The 18864-nt window shown below is 42.2% G+C and overlaps 1 protein-coding gene across 1 annotated transcript in view; it reads right to left on the minus strand.

Moving 5' to 3' along the window:
* The window catches only part of LOC120031656 (TBC1 domain family member 31-like), a 39378-nt gene extending 21540 nt beyond the window's left edge, over window positions 1-17838 (minus strand). Inside the window, exons 1-16 of the mRNA XM_038977452.1 lie at window positions 17463-17838; window positions 17093-17239; window positions 16885-17000; window positions 16489-16667; window positions 16159-16310; window positions 15839-15998; window positions 15439-15639; window positions 15116-15277; window positions 14589-14668; window positions 11558-11704; window positions 10399-10532; window positions 10072-10205; window positions 9150-9329; window positions 6130-6362; window positions 5785-5937; window positions 4096-4231 (exon numbers count right to left, since the gene is read on the minus strand). Of these exons, the coding sequence (XP_038833380.1) occupies window positions 4096-4231; window positions 5785-5937; window positions 6130-6362; window positions 9150-9329; window positions 10072-10205; window positions 10399-10532; window positions 11558-11704; window positions 14589-14668; window positions 15116-15277; window positions 15439-15639; window positions 15839-15998; window positions 16159-16310; window positions 16489-16667; window positions 16885-17000; window positions 17093-17239; window positions 17463-17536 (2388 nt within the window). The 5' untranslated portion in view covers window positions 17537-17838. The remainder of the gene's footprint in view (window positions 1-4095; window positions 4232-5784; window positions 5938-6129; window positions 6363-9149; window positions 9330-10071; window positions 10206-10398; window positions 10533-11557; window positions 11705-14588; window positions 14669-15115; window positions 15278-15438; window positions 15640-15838; window positions 15999-16158; window positions 16311-16488; window positions 16668-16884; window positions 17001-17092; window positions 17240-17462) is intronic.
* Between the last annotated feature and the right edge of the window lie 1026 nt (window positions 17839-18864).

Below are 18864 nucleotides of genomic sequence, written 5' to 3' on the forward strand. Positions count from 1 at the left end.
CCATTATATACAGCAGAGTACATATAGACACCCCATTATATACAGTAGAGTACATATAGACACCCCATTATATACAGTAGAGTACATATAGACACCCCATTATATACAGTATAGGACATATAGACACCCCATTATATACAGTAGAGGACATATAGACACCCCATTATATACAGTATAGTACATATAGACACCCCATTATATACAGTAGAGGACATATAGACACCCCATTATATACAGTAGAGGACATATAGACACCCCATTATATACAGTAGAGGACATATAGACACCCCATTATATACAGTAGAGGACATATAGACACCCCATTATATACAGTAGAGGACATAGACACCCCATTATATACAGTAGAGGACATATAGACACCCCATTATATACAGTAGAGGACATATAGACACCCCATTATATACAGTAGAGGACATATAGACACCCCATTATATACAGTAGAGGACATATAGACACCCCATTATATACAGCAGAGTACATATAGACACCCCATTATATACAGCAGAGTACATATAGACACCCCATTATATACAGCAGAGTACATATAGACACCCCATTATATACAGCAGAGGACATATAGACACCCCATTATATACAGTAGAGGACATATAGACACCCCATTATATACAGTATAGTACATATAGACACTCCATTATATACAGTATAGTACATAGACACCCCATTATATACAGTAGAGGACATATAGACACCCCATTATATACAGTAGAGGACATATAGACACCCCATTATATACAGTAGAGGACATATAGACACCCCATTATATACAGTAGAGGACATATAGACACCCCATTATATACAGTAGAGGACATATAGACACCCCATTATATACAGTAGAGGACATATAGACACCCCATTATATACAGTAGAGGACATATAGACACCCCATTATATACAGTAGAGGACATATAGACACCCCATTATATACAGTAGAGGACATATAGACACCCCATTATATACAGTAGAGGACATATAGACACCCCATTATATACAGTAGAGGACATATAGACACCCCATTATATACAGTAGAGGACATATAGACACCCCATTATATACAGTAGAGGACATATAGACACCCCATTATATACAGTAGAGGACATATAGACACCCCATTATATACAGTAGAGGACATATAGACACCCCATTATATACAGTAGAGGACATATAGACACCCCATTATATACAGTAGAGGACATATAGACACCCCATTATATACAGTAGAGGACATATAGACACCCCATTATATACAGTAGAGGACATATAGACACCCCATTATATACAGTAGAGGACATATAGACACCCCATTATATACAGTAGAGGACATAGACACCCCATTATATACAGTAGAGGACATATAGACACCCCATTATATACAGTAGAGGACATATAGACACCCCATTATAGACAGTAGAGTACATATAGACACCCCATTATAGACAGTAGAGTACATATAGACACCCCATTATAGACAGTAGAGGACATATAAACACCCCATATACAGTATAGTACATATAGACACCCCATTATATACAGTAGAGGACATATAGACACCCCATTATATACAGTAGAGGACATATAGACACCCCATTATATACAGTAGAGGACATATAGACACCCCATTATATACAGTAGAGTACATATAGACACCCCATTATATACAGTAGAGGACATAGACACCCCATTATATACAGTAGAGGACATATAGACACCCCATTATATACAGTATAGTACATATAGACACTCCATTATATACAGTATAGTACATATAGACACCCCATTATATACAGTATAGTACATATAGACACCCCATTATATACAGTAGAGGACATATAGACACCCCATTATATACAGTAGAGTACATAGACACCCCATTATATACAGTAGAGTACATATAGACACCCCATTATATACAGTAGAGTACATATAGACACCCCATTATATACAGTAGAGTACATATAGACACCCCATTATATAACAGTAGAGGACATATAGACACTCCATTATATACAGTATAGTACATATAGACACCCCATTATATACAGTATAGTACATATAGACACCCCATTATATACAGTAGAGGACATATAGACATCCCATTATATACAGTATAGTACATATAGACACCCCATTATATACAGTAGAGTACATATAGACACCCCATTATATACAGTAGAGGACATATAGACACCCCATTATAGACAGTAGAGGACATATAGACACCCCATTATATACAGTAGAGGACATATAGACACCCCATTATATACAGTAGAGGACATATAGACACCCCATTATATACAGTATAGTACATATAGACACTCCATTATATACAGTATAGTACATAGACACCCCATTATATACAGTAGAGGACATATAGACACTCCATTATATACAGTAGAGGACATAGACACCCCATTATATACAGTAGAGGACATATAGACACCCCATTATATACAGTAGAGGACATATAGACACCCCATTATATACAGTAGAGGACATATAGACACCCCATTATATACAGTAGAGGACATATAGACACCCCATTATATACAGTAGAGGACATATAGACACCCCATTATATACAGTAGAGGACATATAGACACCCCATTATATACAGTAGAGGACATATAGACACCCCATTATATACAGTAGAGGACATATAGACACCCCATTATATACAGTATAGGACATATAGACACCCCATTATATACAGTATAGGACATATAGACACCCCATTATATACAGTATAGGACATATAGACACCCCATTATATACAGTATAGGACATATAGACACCCCATTATATACAGTAGAGGACATATAGACACCCCATTATATACAGTAGAGGACATAGACACCCCATTATATACAGTAGAGTACATATAGACACCCCATTATATACAGTAGAGTACATATAGACACCCCATTAAATACAGTAGAGTACATATAGACACCCCATTAAATACAGTATAGGACATAGACACCCCATTATATACAGTAGAGTACATATAGACACCCCATTAAATACAGTATAGGACATATAGACACCCCATTAAATACAGTATAGGACATATAGACACCCCATTATATACAGTAGAGTACATAGACACCCCATTATATACAGTAGAGTACATAGACACCCCATTATATACAGTATAGTACATATAGACACCCCATTATATACAGTATAGTACATAGACACCCCATTATATACAGTATAGTACAGACACCCCATTATATACAGTAAAGTACATAGACACCCCATTATATACAGTAAAGTACATAGACACCCCATTATATACAGTAAAGTACATAGACACCCCATTATATACAGTAAAGTACATAGACACCCCATTATATACAGTAGAGGACATATATACACCCCATTATATACAGTAGAGGACATATAGACACCCCATTATATACAGTAGAGGACATAGACACCCCATTATATACAGTAGAGGACATATAGACACCCCATTATATACAGTAGAGGACATATAGACACCCCATTATATACAGTAGAGGACATATAGACACCCCATTATATACAGTAGAGGACATAGACACCATTATATACAGTAGAGGACATAGACACCCCATTATATACAGTAGAGGACATAGACACCCCATTATATACAGTAGAGGACATATAGACACCCCATTATATACAGTAAAGTACATAGACACCCCATTATATACAGTATAGTACATATAGACACCCCATTATATACAGTATAGTACATATAGACACCCCATTATATACAGTAAAGTACATAGACACCCCATTATATACAGTAAAGTACATATAGACACCCCATTATATACAGTAAAGTACATATAGACACCCCATTATATACAGTAAAGTACATAGACACCCCATTATATACAGTAAAGTACATAGACACCCCATTAAATACAGTATAGTACATATAGAGACCCCAATATATACAGTAAAGTACATAGACACCCCATCACATTACACACAAAATAGAAGGATGGTTGAAAGAATGAATCTCTTCTTTCAATATTAAATACAGGGCGGTGAGTGAAAACAGACCTTCCTCTGTATCTGCTGGTCCAGTCTGTGTAGTTCAGTCAGTCTCTGGTCCTGCTGCTGTTTCAGGAAGCGTCTCCTGGCAGCATCCATCAGCTGGAGGTCCTTCACCTTCAACTCACGCTTCATAGCTGTTAACCTGGAGACACATTACAGACTGTCAGAGAGACTAACCTGGGGACACATTACAGACTGTCAGAGAGACTAACCTGGGGACACATTACAGACTGTCAGAGAGACTGACCTGGGGACACATTACAGACTGTCAGAGAGACTGACCTGGAGACACATTACAGACTGTCAGAGAGACTAACCTGGGGACACATTACAGACTGTCAGAGAGACTAACCTGGGGACACATTACAGACTGTCAGAGAGACTAACCTGGGGACACATTACAGACTGTCAGAGAGACTAACCTGGGGACACATTACAGACTGTCAGAGAGACTAACTTGGGACAGATTATAGACTGTCAGAGAGACTGACCTGGGGACACATTAGACTGTCAGAGAGACTAACATTACAGACTGTCAGAGAGACTAACATTACAGACTGTCAGAGAGACTAACCTGGGGACACATTACAGACTGTCAGGGAGACTAACCTGGGGACACATTACAGACTGTCAGAGAGATTAACCTGGGACAGATTATAGACTGTCAGAGAGACTAACCTGGAGACACATTACAGTCTGTCAGAGAGACTAACTTGGGGACACAGTCTGTCAGAGAGACTAACCTGGGGACACATTACAGACTGTCAGAGAGACTAACATTACAGACTGTCAGAGAGACTAACCTGGGGACACATTACAGACTGTCAGAGAGACTAACCTGGAGACACATTTTACAGACTGTCAGATAGACTAACCTGGGGACACATTACAGACTGTCAGATAGACTAACCTGGGGACGCATTACAGACTGTCAGATAGACTAACCTGGGGACACATTATAGACTGTTAGATAAATACATGATGCAGACACAGTTCTGGCTTGGAAAGGGGGACCTAGTCAAATTGTACAACTGAATGTATTCAACTGTGTCTTCCTCTCTGAATCAGAGAGGTGCGGGGGGCTGCCTTAAATCGACATCCACGTCTTCGACACTCTAACCACTAGTCTACCTGCCGCCCCTACACTCTAACCACTAGGCTACCTGCCGCCCCTACACTCTAACCACTAGGCTACCTGCCGTCCCTACATTCTAACCACTAGGCTACCTGCCACCCCCACACTCTAACCACTAGGCTACCTGCCTGCCCCTACACTCTAACCACTAGGCTACCTGCCTGCCCCTACACTCTAACCACTAGGCTACCTGCCTGCCCCTACACTCTAACTAATAGGCTACCTGCCTGCCCCTACACTCTAACCACTAGTCTACCTGCCTGCCCCTACACTCTAACTAATAGGCTACCTGCCTGCCCCTACACTCTAACCACTAGGCTACCTGCCTGCCCCTACACTCTAACCACTAGGCTACCTGCCGTCCCTACATTCTAACCACTAGGCTACCTGCCTGCCCCTACACTCTAACCTCTAGTCTACCTGCCTGCCCCTACACTCTAACCACTAGGCTACCTGCCTGCCCCTACACTCTAACTAATAGGCTACCTGCCTGCCGTGAATGATTGATGTAGTAATAAATTGGCATACATAGATGACTGTATGTGTGTCTGTTCTCTGACCTGGTTCTCTGTTCAGCCAGCTTGCTCTCCTCCTGCTGTAGGATGTCCCTGCGTTTCTCCTCAGCCTGATGCAGTAACTCCTGCTGGGTGTACCACGCCTCGTCCTCAGCCTGCCTCTGAACCGCCTCCGCACGCAGCTCCTGTACCGCCTGCCTGGAGACACACACGCACACACACACACGACACTGTTCTTTGACACAAATACTGAAGAAGGCTTTGACTAAAAAACTACTGCAAGAAAAACAGAGATAAGATATTAAGAGTTGACTTGGTGTGAACCTTATTGTCTTTGCCAGTGTTCTAGAATGCCACAGAAAGGATAAGATGCCAATGATACAATCTGACCTCTCTCTGAGGTAGTCCACCTCCTGCTGGCGTATCCTCTCTCTCTCCTGAGACTGGTACTCCACTATGTAGGTGGGGTACTTGTTGAATACAGGGTACTGTCCCCTGGTCAGAGGCTGAAAGTCATCCAGCATGTTCCTGGGGTGGATGTCTGCTGGGGTGCTCTCCATCAGCCTGTATGTCTCCTTTATCATGGAGCTGACGTCCAGGTTGTTACGGTGATGGAAGAAATACTGGGAGGGAGAGAGGCAGGGAGAGAATTAAGTGTGCATTTTTCCTTTATGAAGAAGAAGGTAAATATACTGTAGCTGCAAGCAGCAATGAACAGGGTTCATAGGATGGCAGAAAGGACACCTGGGTAATAGTTTCCTATTTTTTTTTGTTTTAAGATATCAATGTTTCATCATGGTAATGTCTCTGATGACCCTAAAAGGTTTCAAGTTGATAGGCCATTGTGGAGTGGATTTACAAAGGATTTAAAATGAACTCTTACATTTTGATTTCCTGATTTATCAATAACTCACCTATCTCTTAAGCAAAAGTTTTTTTTTTAAGGGTTTACCAAAATGTCCCCAGATTCAGGAAAATATATCCTTATGGCAGAATCGCATTAGTGGAAACCAAAACTGTTCTCAGGGCAAGCTGGGTTGTAGCTAGATATGTTAAGAGTCGTGTCGGGGAAAATGTATAGTATTTTAGCTAACCCTAACCCTTAACCTAATTTTCCTAACCTACCATGTTAATTCTCCTAACCTGCTGCATACGTTCTCTTAACCTGCTGTGAAAAGTCACTTCTTCTAGTCAAAACCGGCAGACCTGCCCTGAGAACAGTGCGAGTATCCACTCATGCGAAAGTGCTTTGATGGGTCCTTGAGGCAAATTTGTTCAGCATGTGGAAAGACACCTACATACAAAGTTCCAAGTCTCTAGGTCAAGGGGTATTCAACTGGGGGTGAACACATTTTGAATGACATACCTACAGTAGAAAATCTTCATTTTAATGATGTCAACTTTATTTGTCAACTCCTTATATTGAGCCAATCACACTCATTGGAGCAGCTGACATAGGCTTTGAAAAAGCCCCTGCTAATAGACTACCAGTACGACAAGTACCGATGGCTGCTGGTAGGATTTCTGGACTTGGACATTCCTTTTTTGCCAACACCTGGCTAACCTTTTTTTAACCAGCTAAACAGCTGCTCTTAGGAAACAGGATTTTGGAGTCAACACTTCCTCCTCCAATTATAAAATGTGTTGAGATAATGAAAATAATGAAACACTATTTACCTAATCTATTTATTTTTAAATGTTTATTACTTCTCCTTGACATTATCAATTCACCTGATGATAAGGCATGTGCATTTAATATTATTTTTGCTAACGTATGATGGGGGTCCTTGGGAGGGGGTCTCTGGGAAGGGGTCCCTGGGAAGGGGTCTCTGGGAGGGGGTCTCTGGGAGGGGGTCCCTGGGAAGGGGTCCCTGGGAAGGGGTCTCTGGGAGGGGGTCCCTCAGAAGGGGTCCCTGGGAAGGTGTCCCTGGGAGGGGGTCTCTGGGAAGGGGTCCATGGGAAGGGGTCCCTGGGAAGGGGTCCATGGGAGGGGGTCCATGGGAGGGGGTCCATGGGAAGGGGTCTCTGGGAAGGGGTCCATGGGAAGGGGTCCATGGGAAGGGGTCTCTGGGAAGGGGTCTCTGGGAGGGGGTCCCTGGGAAGGGGTCCCTGGCCAAGAAAAGGTTGAAGACCCCTGCTGTAGGTCATACGGGGTGACGGATATGAGGATTTATAACTGCTTATAACTTCGCCACCTATAGGTCAATCAGTAAAAATAAGAAGAAAAATAAGTTACCAAAAATTACCAAAATAAGTTACCAATCTATGCTTGAGATATTTGACAATGTCAAGAATTTTTTTAAATAAAAATGCAGCTTTGCTGTGAACAACTAATAAATTAGACTAGAGTAACAATGTTAAAATGATGCACATAATGCTCAGTTCTTCAATATTCATCCTTAATATACAATTCGGAGACTGTCGCAGTATGACAACACACATAGTGGCATATAGTCATAACATGAAGTCATATAAAGGGCCTAACCAATGAGTGTCCCTTCCCATGGTTTATATAAAACATCGTACCGTAAACCTTCCCATGGTTTATATAAAACATCTTACCGTAAACCTTCCCATGGTTTATATAAAACATCGTACCGTAAACCTTCCCATGGTTTATATAAAACATCTTACTGTAAACCTTCCCATGGTTTATATAAAACATCTTACCTCATCATCCCATGGTTTATATAACACATCTTACCGTAAACCTTCCCATGGTTTATATAAAACATCTTACCGTAAACCTTCCCATGGTTTATATAAAACATCTTACCTCATCATCCCATGGTTTATATAAAACATCTTACCGTAAACCTTCCCATGGTTTATATAAAACATCTTACCGTAAACCTTCCCATGGTTTATATAAAACATCGTACCGTAAACCTTCCCATGGTTTATATAAAACATCTTACCTCATCATCCCATGGTTTATATAAAACATCTTACCGTAAACCTTCCCATGGTTTATATAAAACATCTTACTGTAAACCTTCCCATGGTTTATATAAAACATCGTACCGTAAACCTTCTCATGGTTTATATAAAACATCTTACCGTAAACCTTCCCATGGTTTATATAAAACATCTTACTGTAAACCTTCCCATGGTTTATATAAAACATCGTACCGTAAACCTTCCCATGGTTTATTTAAAACATCTTACCTCATCTTCCCATGGTTTATTTAAAACATCTTACCTCATCTTCCCATGGTTTATATAAAACATCTTACCGTAAACCTTCCCATGGTTTATATAAAACATCTTACCGTAAACCTTCCCATGGTTTATATAAAACATCTTACCTCATCTTCACATGGTTTACATAAAACATCTTACCTCATCTTCCCATGGTTTATTTAAAACATCTTACCTCATCTTCTCATGGTTTACATAAAACATCCTACCTCAAAGTCCTCTTTGTGGCTGCAGAGCAGTAGTGGAGCGCGGCAGCAGGTGACATAGGAGACCACAGATACCAATAAGAAGGCAGGATGGTTAGAGAAGACGTTGTCAAACAGTTTGAGCCACTCATCTCTGGTCAGCACCTCAGAGAACAGAGTCTCTAACAGGGGCCACACATACAGCTGGGGGAGAGAGAGAGAGAGGTTATTAAAGAGTTTCAGACACTTTTCTCTGGTCGACATCTCAGAGAACAGAGTCTCTAACAGGGGCCACACATACAGCTGGAGGAGAGGGGGGAGAGAGAGAGAGAGAGAGAGGTTATTAAAGAGTTTCAGACACTCATCTCTGGTCAGCACCTCAGAGAACAGAGTCTCTAACAGGGGCCACACATACAGCTGGAGGAGAGAGAGAGAGAGGTTATTAAAGAGTTTCAGACACTCATCTCTGGTCAGCACCTCAGAGAACAGAGTCTCTAACAGGGGCCACACATACAGCTGGAGGAGAGGGGGGAGAGAGAGAGAGAGAGAGAGGTTATTAAAGAGTTTCAGACACTCATCTCTGGTCAGCACCTCAGAGAACAGAGTCTCTAACAGGGGCCACACATACAGCTGGAGGAGAGAGAGAGAGAGGTTATTAAAGAGTTTCAGACACTCATCTCTGGTCGACATCTCAGAGAACAGAGTCTCTAACAGGGGCCACACATACAGCTGGAGGAGAGGGGGGAGAGAGAGAGAGAGGTTATTAAAGAGTTTCAGACACTTTTCTCTGGTCAACATCTCAGAGAACAGAGTCTCTCACAGCGAGTGGAAATGTATCACTGAACACTTGTTTGTGGGAGCAGATAAAAAACCAACCATACAATACTAGTGTGATTATAATACAGTTGTAAGGAGAGTTTAAAAAGAGATCTCCTGGGCGTCTCACCTGAGAGGTGACTCCACAGTCGATGAGGTGCTGCAGCAGTTCCTTGTCATGGTGAGCCAGAACATTCTCTGCCATGCTCAGTATGTTGAGAGGAGGGTTGGGGAAGTATTCAAACCAGTGCTGGCACCAGTTCACTGCAAAGGACAAACAAAACTGTCAATACCCTATTTTACAACCAAAGTGCAACAACAAAGTTACATAAACAATGTACACGAAAAAGCAAACTGAAAAAGTGACAAATATTCAGCAACTCTAAGTTAGCAAACAGGGCCGACATGAAAGGACAAGTGAAACATGATTCAGTTTCTAGTACTGTGTGTACAGTACCTATAGTGGTGGCGACCACTTCAAAACAGAGCAGTGGGTTATTCTGGAAGAGCTTGACGAAGGGAAACGCCACCAGAGGGAGGTAGTCTGTCTCCCCAAAGATGGCCGCCCAGTGGGCTAGTGCAGACAACACTCTGTAGGCAGACAAGAGATGGAAATGACAGCACTGTCAGATATACCCATCATGATTAATGGAAATGACAGCACTGTCAGATATACCCATCATGATTAATGGAAATGACAGCACTGTCAGATATACCCATCATGATTCATGGAAATGACAGCACTGTCAGATATACCCATCATGATTCATGGAAATGACAGTACTGTCAGATACACCCATCATGATTCATAGAAATGACAGCACTGTCAGATACACCCATCATGATTCATGGAAATGACAGCACTGTCAGATATACCCATCATGATTCATAGAAATGACAGCACTGTCAGATATACCCATCATGATTCATGGAAATGACAGCACTGTCAGATACACCCATCATGATTCATAGAAATGACAGCACTGTCAGATATACCCATCATGATTCATAGAAATGACAGCACTGTCAGATATACCCATCATGATTCATGGAAATGACAGCACTGTCAGATATACCCAGCATGATTCATGGAAATGACAGCACTGTCAGATACACCCATCATGATTCATAGAAATGACAGCACTGTCAGATATACCCATCATGATTCATGGAAATGACAGCACTGTCAGATACACCCATCATGATTCATAGAAATGACAGCACTGTCAGATATACCCATCATGATTCATAGAAATGACAGGACTGTCAGATATACCCATCATGATTCATGGAAATGACAGCACTGTCAGATATACCCATCATGATTCATGGAAATGACAGCACTGTCAGATATACCCATCATGATTCATGGAAATGACAGCACTGTCAGATATACCCATCATGATTCATGGAAATGACAGCACTGTCAGATACACCCATCATGATTCATGGAAATGGCAGCACTGTCAGATATACCCATCACAATAATTAATCATCAAGGACGTTTTGATAAAAATGGAAGAACCAGTAGCTCCTACTATTAATAATCCCAGATCATCTGAGCGTGCCCATGCCAGGCCAACATGACAGCAGGCCCATAGTGCCAGCCAGTATACCTTTGAAGTCCCCGCTGCAGTTTGTGGCTCTTGATGGGGTATCGCTCCTGGATGCTGAGGTAGGCAGAGTGCAGGCCTTTATCGGTCAGACTGCTGAAGGCTGCGTGGTTCTCTGGCAGACGCAGGAGGGACCTCCACACAAACATCCTGAGAAATAAACACATGATCATCATAATGGAAACGGTTTACTGTAGTGTCTAAAAGAGCACCGTTTACTGTAGTGTCTAAAGGAGCACCGTTTACTGTAGTGTCTAAAGGAGCACCGTTTACTGTCGTGTCTAAAGGAGCACCGTTTACTGTAGTGTCTAAAAGAGCACCGTTTACTGTAGTGTCTAAAGGAGCACCGTTTACTGTAGTGTCTAAAGGAGCACCGTTTACTGTCGTGTCTAAAGGAGCACCGTTTACTGTAGTGTCTAAAGGAGCACCGTTTACTGTAGTGTCTAAAGGAGCACCGTTTACTGTAGTGTCTAAAGGAGCACCGTTTACTGTAGTGTCTAAAGGAGCACCGTTTACTGTAGTGTCTAAGGGAGCACCGTTTACTGTAGTGTCTAAGGGAGCACCGTTTACTGTAGTGTCTAAAGGAGCACCGTTTGCTGTAGTGTCTAAAGGAGCACCGTTTACTGTAGTGTCTAAAGGAGCACCGTTTACTGTCGTGTCTAAAGGAGCACCGTTTACTGTAGTGTCTAAAGGAGCACCGTTTACTGTAGTGTCTAAAGGAGCACCGTTTACTGTAGTGTCTAAAGGAGCACCGTTTACTGTAGTGTCTAAGGGAGCACCGTTTACTGTAGTGTCTAAAGGAGCACCGTTTACTGTCGTGTCTAAAGGAGCACCGTTTACTGTCGTGTCTAAAGGAGCACCGTTTACTGTCGTGTCTAAAGGAGCACCGTTTACTGTCGTGTCTAAAGGAGCACCGTTTACTGTCGTGTCTAAAGGAGCACCGTTTACTGTCGTGTCTAAAGGAGCACCGTTTACTGTAGTGTCTAAAGGAGCACCGTTTACTGTAGTGTCTAAAGGAGCACCGTTTACTGTAGTGTCTAAGGGAGCACCGTTTACTGTAGTGTCTAAGGGAGCACCGTTTACTGTAGTGTCTAAAGGAGCACCGTTTACTGTAGTGTCTAAAGGAGCACCGTTTACTGTAGTGTCTAAAAGAGCCCCGTTTACTGTAGTGTCTAAAAGAGCACCGTTTACTGTAGTGTCTAAAGGAGCACCGTTTACTGTAGTGTCTAAAAGAGCACCGTTTACTGTAGTGTCTAAAGGAGCCCCGTTTACTGTAGTGTCTAAAGGAGCCCCGTTTACTGTAGTGTCTAAAAGAGCACCGTTTACTGTAGTGTCTAAAAGAGCACCGTTTACTGTAGTGTCTAAAGGAGCACCGTTTACTGTAGTGTCTAAAAGAGCACCGTTTACTGTCGTGTCTAAAGGAGCACCGTTTACTGTAGTGTCTAAAGGAGCACCGTTTGCTGTCGTGTCTAAAGGAGCACCGTTTACTGTCGTGTCTAAAGGAGCACCGTTTACTGTCGTGTCTAAAGGAGCACCGTTTACTGTAGTGTCTAAAGGAGCACCGTTTACTGTCGTGTCTAAAGGAGCACCGTTTACTGTCGTGTCTAAAGGAGCACCGTTTACTGTCGTGTCTAAAGGAGCACCGTTTACTGTAGTGTCTAAAGGAGCACCGTTTACTGTCGTGTCTAAAGGAGCACCGTTTACTGTCGTGTCTAAAGGAGCACCGTTTACTGTAGTGTCTAAAGGAGCACCGTTTACTGTAGTGTCTAAAGGAGCACAGTTTACTGTAGTGTCTAAAGGAGCACCGTTTACTGTAGTGTCTAAAGGAGCACCGTTTACTGTAGTGTCTAAAGGAGCACCGTTTACTGTAGTGTCTAAAGGAGCACCGTTTACTGTAGTGTCTAAAGGAGCACCGTTTACTGTCGTGTCTAAAGGAGCACCGTTTACTGTCGTGTCTAAAGGAGCACCGTTTACTGTCGTGTCTAAAGGAGCACCGTTTACTGTAGTGTCTAAAGGAGCACCGTTTACTGTAGTGTCTAAAGGAGCACCGTTTACTGTAGTGTCTAAAGGAGCCCCGTTTACTGTAGTGTCTAAAGGAGCACAGTTTACTGTAGTGTCTAAAGGAGCACCGTTTACTGTCGTGTCTAAAGGAGCACCGTTTACTGTAGTGTCTAAAGGAGCACCGTTTACTGTGGTGTCTAAAAGAGCACCGTTTACTGTAGTGTCTAAAGGAGCACCGTTTACTGTAGTGTCTAAAGGAGCACCGTTTACTGTAGTGTCTAAAGGAGCACCGTTTACTGTAGTGTCTAAAGGAGCACCGTTTACTGTAGTGTCTAAAGGAGCACCGTTTACTGTAGTGTCTAAAGGAGCACCGTTTACTGTAGTGTCTAAAGGAGCACCGTTTACTGTAGTGTCTAAAGGAGCACCGTTTACTGTAGTGTCTAAAGGAGCACCGTTTACTGTAGTGTCTAAAGGAGCACCGTTTACTGTAGTGTCTAAAGGAGCACCGTTTACTGTAGTGTCTAAAGGAGCACCGTTTGTCGTGTCTAAAGGAGCACCGTTTACTGTAGTGTCTAAAGGAGCACCGTTTACTGTAGTGTCTAAAGGAGCACCGTTTACTGTAGTGTCTAAAGGAGCACCATTTACTGTGGTGTCTAAAGGAGCACCGTTTACTGTAGTGTATAAATGAGCACCGTTTACTGTAGTGTCTAAAGGAGCACCGTTTACTGTAGTGTCTAAAGGAGCCCCGTTTACTGTCGTGTCTAAAGGAGCACCGTTTACTGTAGTGTCTAAAGGAGCACCGTTTACTGTAGTGTCTAAAGGAGCACCGTTTACTGTAGTGTCTAAAGGAGCACCGTTTACTGTAGTGTCTAAAGGAGCACCGTTTACTGTAGTGTCTAAAAGAGCACCGTTTACTGTAGTGTATAAGGAGCACCATTTACTGTAGTGTATAAGGAGCACATTTGTATGTTGCTTCCCCCCCTCGTTAAAACTGTGACACCTTGGCCCCGATTCCTGATTTGTAGTTAGTTACCTGTATTTAGCTGGATATTCTCCAAATGCCTTCAGTAACGCCACAAGTCTCTTCTTGTTTAGACCGTCAGGCAGTTCATTCTGAAAAAGAAAAGCCACAAATCAGTTGAATGCCTCACTTGATTCAAAAGAACATCATTCAAAATGTGGATGAGGAAAACCAATGGTAAAATCATCAGACAGCTTGGCTCCAGACCAGAGAACTAAATAAGGTCATGCTATTATACGGTCACTATGAGATTATACCACAAGTATCTATGCTTCTGTCTGCCATGTGTTTCTGCATGCTCTACAGGTGTAGGCTCTTAATTTGAGGCAGTTTGCTACAGAGGGAAAATAATCCTGGAGCAACAGGAAATGTGAATTATAATATTGATTATAATTAATGGAAATTTTTTGTAGGGGTCAAAATCTGACATTTTCAAGGGGAAATTACAAACTTTAGAAGCCTTTTAAAACCTTGAATACAAGTTTGCATTTCCTGTTGTGCAACAAAAGAGTGATCCAATGAATATCCTACATATGTACCTCTTTATCCTCTGTCATGGACACAGCTGGAGGCCTCAGGACTTTGGTCTTGACCCGTCGACCAGAGTTTTTGGCCGGCCGCTGGACCGCTTCTGACTTCACCTTCATTGTCAGAGCCGAACACTCTCCACCAGACACCACTTTGACCAGGGACGGAGGAGGCTAGAAGAGGATGACGAGTGGCTCAGGGGAAGGCAGAAACATGACTGATGTGTGCTAATCTAAAAACTACACAGATGAAACGAAGCTGCCTGGGTCATTTAGCAAAATTCAAGGACACGTGTCAGATGAACGGCCTTTCTAATCATTCTGATGATTGCTACCTTGTTGTAGTCCTGGGTCAGACACTGAACACTGTAGATGTTTAGGCTGCCGTTGTCCATTATCGTGACAATATGGCGTCCGTTGGGACTGACGGTGGCTGAGGTGATGGCGTCATCATGGGATCCGATGTTGAAGAGCAGCTTGCAGGTCTGGATGTTGATGAAACGCATCACACCATCCTGACTCAGCACCCCAAGAGTCTGAAGAACAAAAACTAAATGTTCTCATTTTCCAACCACCGAGACAAATAAAGCATGTTCTCCAAAATACATCAGTATCAGATAGCATTGGCTGTACATTGGCTGCTTTCTTGGCAAGTGTTCACTTGAAAAAGAGATGTAAAACTCAACGTGACTTCCTTGGTTAAAGGATGAATAAATAGAATGAATGAATACATACCTGGCTGGCCCCACCATCGAAGCTGTCTGGTAGGAACTCAAGCTGTCTGACAGTGCGAACCTTGGGAGGCATCTGGACCACTCTAAGCAGCTGCCTGGTGTCCAGACACCACAGATGGAGAAGGTTGGATCTGCCCCCTGCAGCCAGAATCTTCCCATCACTGTGAAGAGAACACAGATGGTTTTAGGAGGACATCACTGGTACTGAACATCTGCTTTGTTGTTCACGGCTTATCTGATAGTCATAGCCCCACAGACAGACACACTTTTGTATATTAGACTTCCACTTCCACTCAACCTTTCAAAAACACACACACACACCGTGTGACAGCAAATGCCTTGTAGTGTATCCTGGGTCCCTCATCAGGAACAGGCAGCTGGTATTTGCAGAACAACGTGTCACTCTCCCAGGCAAAGATGGAGTCATCGTTGAAACAGCTGAGGATGCTGTTACTCAGAGGAAGAAAGAACACCTAGAAAAAAATAACACACACAGTTAAAATGAATTTTCAGAAATTCAGATAAATTGTTTAGAGTTCTACAAAATGTAAAATATAAAAGGCACTGTGTGAATTTTGCCATTATGTATTCATTGTATTGTCAAATCTGAAAAATGAAAAGATTCAGTTCTGTAAATGTGAATGATCTAACCCTCTGTATGCCGACAGACTGACGGACATTGAGTTTCCTCTTCCTCTGGAAGGTGTCCAGGTCCCAGAGCTGAGCCGTGTCAGCTGACGTACTGATGGCGTAGCGGCCAGAGCCATGGACCGACACGGAGGATACCGCCCCCTCGTGACCCCGCATCCAGCTCACCAGCTGCTTCGTATCTGACAGAATCAAACAATTAATCAATCAGTTTTTTGTTCCAATTGGCAAACACCCAGCAAAAACTCCATTATCTGATGGAATCATTGGTCTTTCAACGTACTGGAAGTTTGTGTATACAGGCCAATACACCACAGAAGATGACTTTACTCTCCTCAATCAGCTAATCAGTTCCTAACCTTTTGGGAAACAATTAAGCAGCAATGTAAGGAGTCATACCTTTGTCAAAGCACTTGATGGAGTAGTCTGCAAGAGCAACCAAGAATTCCGTTGTTCTGCGCAAGTTGAATGCCAAGGCAGTGCATGCTTGACCGGTTTTCTGAACAAGTCTAAACCTGGAGAGAGACAGAACAGGTATGAGCACGGCCTGCACCAGTAAGAGTATTGCAATGCAATATTGTGGTGTTGACAGTGTGACATACTGCACCTGTTTCTGGTGATGTCTAAGACATAAATATTCCCATGGTGGTCTCCAGCCAGGAAAGAGTCCCCTGTAGTGTCGAAGGTGACATGAAGGAAGCGGACTGTTTTGGACTGGTAGGCAGCTGCACTGCGAATCACTGTGACCATGACGCTGTTAAAGCAAAAACTGTTATTATGATCTACATACAATATGCACGTCTAGCTGTCAGACAAGAATGCAAAGCACAGCTTCTATTCAAGATATGCAGAAACAGACAATAACATTCCCCTCTCGTTTACGATCAACAACACTCAACAGCCAGGCTTCACTATCACAAGGTGATGGAGACTCAACAAGTGGGTTATGAGCTAACGTTACCTTTGAAACGACCTACCCAGTATTACTTGGTGTTGGTTTTCGATGCCATACTTTTCCCTCCTCCTTGTTTCCAATGTCGGTCGTTTGCATTTTTTGGATGAGCAGAATTGAGGATATGATACGTTTGGATCTAGTTAGCTAGGGAGTTAGCAGTGGTAACTAACTCGCTGTTGATTAGCTAGCCGGCTAGCCTGAATACCAGCCTATCGTCTGGCGGTCTGTACAGCGCGAAATTTGAAATAACACGTTATTGCTGGTCTCCAATCGCAAGAAGAGCATTCACAAGCATATTATCGAGCAATCAATATCGCGCTAAATTATTTATTGAGAACAAAACTCAAATGAAAGCCATAATTATAAATCTGTCTTCAGTTAAAAAGTTGTCAGCGGTTATCTTGTCGCTTCTTGAAGACGTCACGGATGGGATGTAAACAGTAGCAGGAATTGTGGTTACTGGAGTTCGCTATGATCAAATAGGTTAAATTGGAGGATTGGAGGTTTGAAACCTCTCTGTATAGATGTACCACAGTTAACAACGAATAAATGTAATTGTTCTAAAGTCATAACTGCTAATTATAAAGGGGTGGATAACATAGACATAGGCCATGAGGGTGGACAAGGACCTATGCCGTGCCAAGTTTTGGTTTAGAAAAAAGTATGATAGGTGGACACTTTCTCAAGGTGATCACAATACAATATCAAATGTATCTAGCTAGCTACAGTATTTGACACCTGTCTTATTTGCCTGCACTTTTAGCAACGCGGTTCTAATTATATACACTAGCGTTGCTTTCAATTGTATTGAGACAAAATATCTTAAAGGATCATATTAATAAACAGACTTTCCAAACGTGGGTCTGTTGTAGACCCACTTCCTCTCTGCTGACCTCATGCCAAAATAAAAGTCCTGCACATGCACCATATGTGGACAAAAAAGGAATAACTTGTGGGGGACTTTTATTTTGACATTAAGTAAGCAGAGAGGAAGTGGGTCTACAACATACCCACGTTTGGTAAGTGTGTTTAATAATACGATATTTTAGATATTTTGTCTCAAATTCCCCAGCCATAATGACCAACCGTCCTGCACAGTAGGTTCAAATGCAATTGTATTTAACTTCTGGCTTCCCACGGAAAAAAGTTTTTGTGCAATCCAATACAATTGAAAGCAATGCTACTGTATGTAAATACTACACCCGCGTTGATAAAAGCACCTACCCTAACCCCTACTGTAACTACACAAACAAAAATGTCAATGCAATATGTAAAGTGTTGGTCCCATGTTTCATGAGCTGAAATAAAAGATCCACGAAATGTTCCATATGCACAAAAAGCTTATTTCTCTCAAATGTTGTGCATAAATTATTTTACATCCCTGTTAGTGAGCATTTATTCTTTGCCAAGATAATCCATCCACC

This window comes from Salvelinus namaycush, chromosome 37, assembly GCF_016432855.1.
Source record: "Salvelinus namaycush isolate Seneca chromosome 37, SaNama_1.0, whole genome shotgun sequence".
In the NCBI taxonomy this organism is placed as follows: domain Eukaryota; kingdom Metazoa; phylum Chordata; class Actinopteri; order Salmoniformes; family Salmonidae; genus Salvelinus; species Salvelinus namaycush.